The following is an 8118-nucleotide window of genomic DNA, read 5'->3' as shown; positions in this document are numbered from 1 at the left end:
ACCTGGCTTATATTTTTTAATAAAATAATATCTTTTTATTTTTTATAAAATAACATTTTAAGTTGTGGTGTGGCTTCAATTATTATACCATATTGACTTCCCATCAACTTAAACATATAAAGGAAACAAAATAAATAAAATAATCATAATCTATATTTTACATAATACAATATGTTAAGGCTTTATAGATCAAGTCAAGCTTTGTATTTTTTTAAAAACAAATGAAGCCAAACTTATAACGTGGCTTGTATTAGGCTAACAAACCAGGTAATATTTAAAATATTTTTACAATGATTTAGTCCATTTAAGCTAAAACTTGACTTGGCCTGATTCATTTATACCCCTATTTTGCACGAAATATGTTTTGACAAAAAGTTACGAATGATGTGATATTTTTATGAGTTTTATAAGAGTTATGTTGTAGAAAAAGTGATTGTGTAATGTTATAGAGATTCGTTTTGCGTACCATAGTTTTTTTTTTTTTTTTTGCTTTACAAAGTGTGGGCCTAAAACCCCTATTTTTATTTTAACATTAACTTTTATGTTTATATAGAATTCATAATAATCGCCTTTAACATTTTTTATGGGGACTGACAACAATTAATTTTTGCCTCGTTTAGTTGCTCGTATCATTTTTCTTGTCCTAAAATCTATAGGATGTGCTTAATTGGTATAACTAGAATTTAAGGAAAAAAATATGACAAAAGGACTGCCAGCAAGAGAGTAGGTATAATGTAGGAAGACTTTTTTTTTTTTTTTTTTGATAACAGGAAGACGTTTTTTAATTTCTAGATGTAATGGCAATCTTTACTTTTCTTCCTTTCATCCTCTTATATCCAGATCCTTCTTGTTGTCAAAAGTTAAGTTTTTTCCGCTTCTAAATCGTCTAAATACCTGATCATTCATTTATAATTAGCCTACTAAAAGACGGAAGAAAGCAAACTCGGCAAAAGGCTTACTTCAGATTATGAAAATAATAATATGCATGCATCCTGCGCCATTTAAATTACTTTCAATCAGCAAGGATGAAATAAAGCACCCAGGTGCATTTGCATGTGAACTCTAACGTGATACAGCAGGCCAAAAAACATGGAAAATTTATCCATTGGGTATTTAGGAAATAAAATAACATTTTAAAAATGTGTTGTATATATAATAAAATGATCGTAAGAGTCTAGATCTTCCCAGAGATTTGCTTGTTTTAAGTTTGCGTCTTAATTAAAATGCAAACTATTTTTCCAACATTCTTCGTTTTTATTTTTTATCTTTTATTTTTATTTTATTTTATTTTTTTGTACAACTAACATTCTTTCTCTAATAAGACAGACGTGAGAGGGCGTGCAATGCAGACTCATATAAGATTAAAAAGAATGAAAGAAAAATATTAACATATTCATTCAGCATTAATTCAAATCATCTGTTTCCTTTATTATTTATTTTCTTATCTCTCCAATTAAAAATGATATCTGAGTAAATAAATAAATAAAAACACTTTCTCTCTTAATTATTTTTTTAATGGTCATTTTTCAATAGGAAAGAAAGGGATTAATTGGGACAGGAAAAAGAAAAAGAAAAAGAAATTCATAGGAAACCATGGTCCAAACCATGCACCAATCAACACTAATTAAAGTGAGAACTCCTTGTGTTTCATCACGAGAAACAAGCAAATTCATTGTCTTGCTTCTTCTCAGGCTCTCTCTAAGCTAAGCAATTGTCTAGAAGTAGAAGTAGAACCCACAACTTGACAAGGTTGACAACCCTTCATCAACAAAGCAGAATAATTCACATTGGAGTTCTGCATCCCATGGAATATTCCAACGCCACCATTAATGCTACTACTTGCCCCTGCTTGTTCCAGCGTCTGCACTTGTTTCTTCAAGAACTTCACATAGTGTATGGCTTCATCCAACATAGAAGCAGTGTCCATTTTCGTTCCACCAGGAACTAATCTCTGAAGGATCCTTATCCTCTCGCTTATCCTTTCCCTTCTGTGCCTCGCAGCCACACTCTGTGGATCCTTTGAAATCTTCACGTTCCTTCGCTTCGGTGGCTTTATAGATTCAGGGTCTATATGAATCGGTTGCATCACCGCTATTCGGAAAATCATTTCCCTCATGGCGGTCATAGAACTCTTTTTCTCTGATGGGTAGGGAAATGAAGCGTTGGGTTGTTGAAGGTTTGGTGTTAACGTTGTTGTCATAGATTGTTGTTGGATAGGGTTGAAATTGAGATTGGACGGTACTGGTGGATCAATCAAAGTCGGTGGAGTTACATTTGGGTTAACGTTAAATATTGGCACAGAAGTAGTTGTGGAAATATTATTGCTGGTTGTGTTTCCACCAAGTGTGAACTCGTTTTCTTGGTAAGTGGGAGTGTTGTTGTTATAAAAAGGTTCACAAAATTCAGGGTACTTTTCCATTTGCATCATCATTGATATCATGTCCATGCTGCTGTTGTCACTAGCCGAAGTTTTCACTATGTCCACGTCCATGAGAGATGAGAGTTTGGCGTAATGGGGAAGAAGGGAAAAGAGAGGAACAGAGTATGGGAGGGTTCAGGAAACGGGTAAGAGCTGTGAAAGTATGGCTTGTATCAGAGAGATTGATAAGTAGAAAAAAGAAAGAAAGAAAGAAAGAATAAAATAGTAGCTAGAATGAGAGTGCAGAGGATAGATAGATTATTATCTCTGCAACCGACCAACAACAACATCATCTAGCATGTCACTCTAAGTGGAAGAGCTTTTATAGCAACTTGTGAGCAATATTTATTATTTTTAATTTTTAATTTTTTCACATCAATTATTCGATTCATTCGGTTTGAGTCGAATAGGATTATAAGGACAGTAATATTTATCAAATTTTTAATATAAGCGTATTTATGCCGATTTTAATTCGAGACCACATTTAATAACATTTCAATTCGAAACCATTAGTTAAGTTAGGCCGTACTAGTTGAACCGGTAATATTTAGGAATATTTTATGTTTGGAAACGTAAAGAAAATCTATGAAGCTCATTTATGATTGATTTACAATTTTATTAATTATCCCCGATGGAAACCGCCCATGACGTGTGGGGTTGCCTCTAGGAAGGGTTTCTGTTTCTGTTCCACCGTTGATCTGTTTATATAGCTACGGTGAAAGGTCAATGCTTGAAGCATTTAAGATCAACGGTTGACAATGAGCGGGGACCACATAGAAATAGAGTTAGAAAGATTGGTTGAATGCTGGTGCATGAATCCGGTTTCAAAGCTTACATGTGCCAATTCCTTTTGACTGAAAGCTAGCTTCTTTGCTTTGCCTTGAAATTTTACTACTGTCATTGATAAAGCCACGAGTGGCCCCCATATTCACATGAAACTTGTCAGAACAACACTGGGAGAAAAATCCATTACAGGCTTCAAGCTTACCTTCGTCACCGGCGGGAAAAAGCCGCAAAGGCAAAGATGAGATAAGAGTGAGGAGTGTACCTAATTACATATACCTTTCAAAAAGAAGCAAACAAAATATAGTACCAAATAATAAAAGGGCAATCGATGAGAAATATTTATATGCTCTCAATATAATAAATTTCTCGTTATCTATATCACCAAATATATTTTTGACAATGATAAAAAATTTTAATTGTGATTAAGAGCCCGTTTGTTTTGTCTTATCTAAAAGGTAACTTTTATCTCTTTCTTAATTTAAAAGTGTTTTTTACAAAAATTAAAGCTATTCATAATTTTATAAAAATATTTAGATTTTGAAAAAAAAAATTGAGTTTTGACTTTTGTTTTTTAAAAGTTAAAATTTTTAGTTTCTGAAAAAAGTAAATTTTTGACTTTTTTATGACTTCTGTTTTTTTTAAAAGCAACATCCAAATGCATTAAACATAAGAAGTGTTTTTTTTCAAGAAAAAAAAATTCATTCAAACGAGCCTAAGTCTGATTCAAAATTTATTCTATAAACGATTCAAAGAGTTAAAATTTATAAGAATATTCAAAATACTCACTAATATCAAAGAGATAATTAAATTTGATATTAAAAATAAAAACTATAATTGAAGTAAAAAATAATAATTACCTACACTAAGATATATATCAAATCCGATTGGATAAAAGAAAATAATTGAAATTTCTAACGTGAAGAGTTGGATCTGAAGAAGCAGTGAGCTCTCTATGAGAACGTTTTTCGAGGTGGATTGAGGTGGCGGTGAGGCGCAATTGCGGACCCTCCTAGTCTCCTACACTACACTGCAGCTGAGTCTGCAATGCGTGTTCATCTTACACTGCTAACTGTTTTGCTTGTCTTTTTCCAAATTGCAAAATAATGGTAATTAACTTTACCATTTTCAGCAGCTTTTTCGTTTGCATAAACGTGTGCAAGTCATTAAATTTCGTGTTGGTTAATTTTTGAACATAAATAATTTGTCAGTCCAAGTACATTCTGAACGCATCGTGTTTCTCTCTGAATCTTTTTTGTACCTAAGGTATAATGTGGTTACAAACACTGCATGCATAGCAATAGCAACGTAGTTTTATTGATCATGGATACGATACGATATTTCAATATATTAATTTTAAATGTAAATATTGTTTTGTTGATCCTCATTAAATTTTACAATATCTGTTTTAGGGTATACAAGACAACTTTTTCGAAATGAGTTTTTTTTTTTTTTTTTGTTCTCGGGAACAAAAATGGATGAGAATTGTATTTGATAAAATCGGTTTATTTTTTTTGTTTCCGAGATGAACCAGTTTTATTTTTATGCTGGGGAACAAAAAAAAGAATCAAAAAATTTCTACTTCTCTATTCCCGGGCACAAAAAGAGAATCAGTTTTCTCTCACACTCGTACGACTCCGTACCCGCTCACACATCAACATCGAACCATCACTGCTTTCAAACATATCATCGGACGACAAATCCCTCCCTTCACACATAAGTTGCAAATTTTGGAATTTTTGAAATTGGGGTTAGGGCTCTTGAAGGAATACACATCTGAAACAAATTTATTCATCTTATTATATTGCAGTCCGTTGAAAAGTGCAGTCTCTTGAAATAAAAATAATTTAATATAGTGAATTATTTTATAGCTCGACCTTGGATCTGGAAAAGTGCAGTCCATCTTCATAGGATTTTTATTTTTTATAGCTCACAAATTTTAAATCCATTATAGAACAAAAATAAAAAGAAAAAGAAAGAAGAAGAAGACGAAGACAGAAAGAAGAATGATTTTAAATCCAATGAAAGCATAAAAACAAAAAGACGAAGACAAACGGAAAGAAGAATGATTTTTTATAGCTCACAAATTTTAAATCCATTCTTCATAGGATTTTTAATTTCAAAGAAGAAGACGAAGACAGAAAGAAAAAAAAAACAGAAAAAGAAAAAAATGTTATCAAACGTAATTCTGATTCTTGGAACAAAAATAAAATATGTTAACAAACGTAATTCTGATTCTCAGAATTGTTCCAAGGCACAGAAATAAAAAAGAATCATTTCTTTTCAGAAACAGTGCCAGGAAATAGAATGATTGTCATGCGCAGCCTTAGTCTTTAGCAAATAAAAAGGCTATTTGTGGTCCCTAAAACATTCAAAATGGACCAATTTAGTTGAAATTGTGGTCCCTCATAAATTCAAAAAAGACTCACATTAGTCCCTCAAAAGCATTAAAATGGATCCATTTTGAATTTCTTAGGGACCACGAATAACCTTTTTATTTGCTAGGGACTAAAGCGGGCATCGTGAAATTTGCTTAGGACCGAAGAAGGTATGTACTCTAATTTTAAAAAATATTAAATTTTGATATGTTAGAAAATATTTTTATATTAAATAATATTTTTAATTTATGTAGTGTATATTATATTTAACATTTAATAATTAAATAAAAAAATGAAACTAAACTTATAATACCCATCAATTTTACAAAAAAAACATAAGATATAATATTTTCTATTATATTGTTAAATTAAAAATATTTTATATACTTCAGTAAGATTTTTTTGATATCCATTTTTAATTTTTATTGCATCAATTTGGTAAAATATCGCTAAATTTTTTCATTATATGCAATAAAATTTCAAATATTATAGATATCGGAGTATCCAGATATCGGGGAATGTCGAACACTGACACTTCAGACTTTTCGAAGTGTAGGTGCTACATAAGTTTTGCATATATAAATAGTTTAAGTTTAATTTATGCTTTTATATTTTAATTAATCAATGGTTAAACACACTACATGCATAGCAATGTGCTTTTGTATATATAGATAGTTTAAGTTTAATGATTAATTTTTATATTTTAATTAATCAATCAATATAATACCAAAATATTATAATTTTTGAATAGATACCACCAGGTCGGATAATGAAACAAATTTTGCATGATTAATGTGTCAAAATTAAACCGTTATATAAACTCTATATCAAACACTTTGGAAAAAAATTATAGTACACGATGCAAACCCGTTTGTTCAATCTAGAGCTGCTACTAGGAGATTTAGTCTAACTGTGACACTATACCAATGAGTACGGGTGTTAAAGAAACCAGGGGCCTTTGGCTCGGCTCGTGAAGGTCTGAGCTTACATGTCTAAAATTGGTTGTTGCTACCAGACTAGAACTTGTATAAGCTCATTTAATAAAAAGGCCTCAGGCTCCAATTCAAAAGCTCGGCCTTAGAGCCTCTCAAGCTGGCCTAATATATTATTTTTTAACTTTATTTTATATTTTTATACTACTTGTAATAACCCTCTCTTTCTCCTCAATCCATTTCACCCCATTTTATTGGTAAAACAAATTTTTTGAATTATTTTATTCTATATTATGCTGTTTGGAAATACATTGAATTTATGAATATTTATGGAATTACTAGTGTTGTTGATTGTATATTTTGTTTGGATAAATTTTTGTTGTCTAATTTTTTTAAAACAGGCTAATAGGCTAACCAGGAGAGGGGAGGGTTACGTACATAATACATACACATACATATAGGGGAGGGTTACGTTTATAACTTTTTTTATTTACAACTCTTACAACCTCAACTATGTTCTCCTGAGAGTACACTACTTGAGAGTGTACTCCCAGGAGAACATAGTTGAGGTTGTAAGAGTTGTAAACAAAAAAAGTTGTAAACGTAACCTGCCCTATATATATATATATATATATATATATATATATATATATATATATATATATATATATATATATATATATATATATATATTTGTGGGAGGTTATATTTACAAATGTTTTATTTACAAACTACATTAAGTATGACCGATCATACTTCAATTAAGAGTGTATGACCGATCATATTTAGTGTAATTTGTAAAAAAAGTTTGTCAATGGATCCTTCTCCATATATATATATATATATGAGGTAAAATCCTTTGACACCAGTGTCAAATTTGAAATTTTACACCTCATCTGAGAGCCATTAAATCAAAAAAGATCAATGACTCTGATTTGTAAGCATGTGATACCATTGATATTTTTTGACCTAATGACTCTCAGATGAAGTGTCAAATTTCAAATTTGACACTGATGTCAAAGAATCCTACCTATATATATATATATATATATATATATATATATTGTTGGGTTAATAACAATTTCTATTTGCAGAAGCGAAGTAAATCTATGTGGTGGAATTCTCTCTCTCCTAGGAGGAAGTTTCTCTTACTCTCAGAATGCTTCGAAGCGATGATGAACCATGTTGCAACATTGCCTATTTATAGGAAAGTGATTTCTCCAAAAATTGTGTGCTTTCCACGTTTGCAGCCACAATTTGAATAATAATGCAATTGGAGATATTGCATTCATGCTTTCCGTCAAATGAATAGCGAAGAAACATGACAACAAAGCTTGCTGACATACTGCTTCAAATTGGCTGAACTAGTTTGATTACAAATTTGGCAGCATCCATATGTAAGCATTTACTTATTATAATAATTTAGGAGGAAGAAATACAACAAATCTTCCCTTTTCGGACTTAATAGCCGGGGTTATCATGTCGGCACCTTTGCAGTAGTCTTCGAACTTTCATGTGGAATTGTCTTGGTCATCATGTCTGACCAGTTCTCGTCGGTATGCACCTTATCGAGCTGTACAAACTTCTCTTTTATCACATCTCGAAT

The 8118-nt window shown here is 31.2% G+C and overlaps 1 protein-coding gene across 1 annotated transcript; it reads right to left on the bottom strand.

The window, feature by feature from the left end:
* Positions 1 to 1687: 1687 nt before the first annotated feature.
* Positions 1688 to 2491, bottom strand: LOC133283793 (transcription factor HEC2-like). Its single transcript, XM_061480702.1, has one exon. It carries the CDS (start codon positions 2489 to 2491, stop codon positions 1688 to 1690), a length of 804 nt encoding a protein of 267 aa, XP_061336686.1.
* Positions 2492 to 8118: the final 5627 nt, after the last annotated feature.

The sequence above is a fragment of the Gastrolobium bilobum genome, unplaced genomic scaffold, assembly GCF_033153095.1.
Source record: "Gastrolobium bilobum isolate Gb01-03AN ecotype WA unplaced genomic scaffold, APGP_CSIRO_Gbil_v1 utg2155, whole genome shotgun sequence".
Taxonomy (NCBI): domain Eukaryota; kingdom Viridiplantae; phylum Streptophyta; class Magnoliopsida; order Fabales; family Fabaceae; genus Gastrolobium; species Gastrolobium bilobum.
The sequence above is the reverse complement of the archived record's forward strand: the minus strand, read 5'-3'. Positions and strand labels throughout refer to the sequence as shown.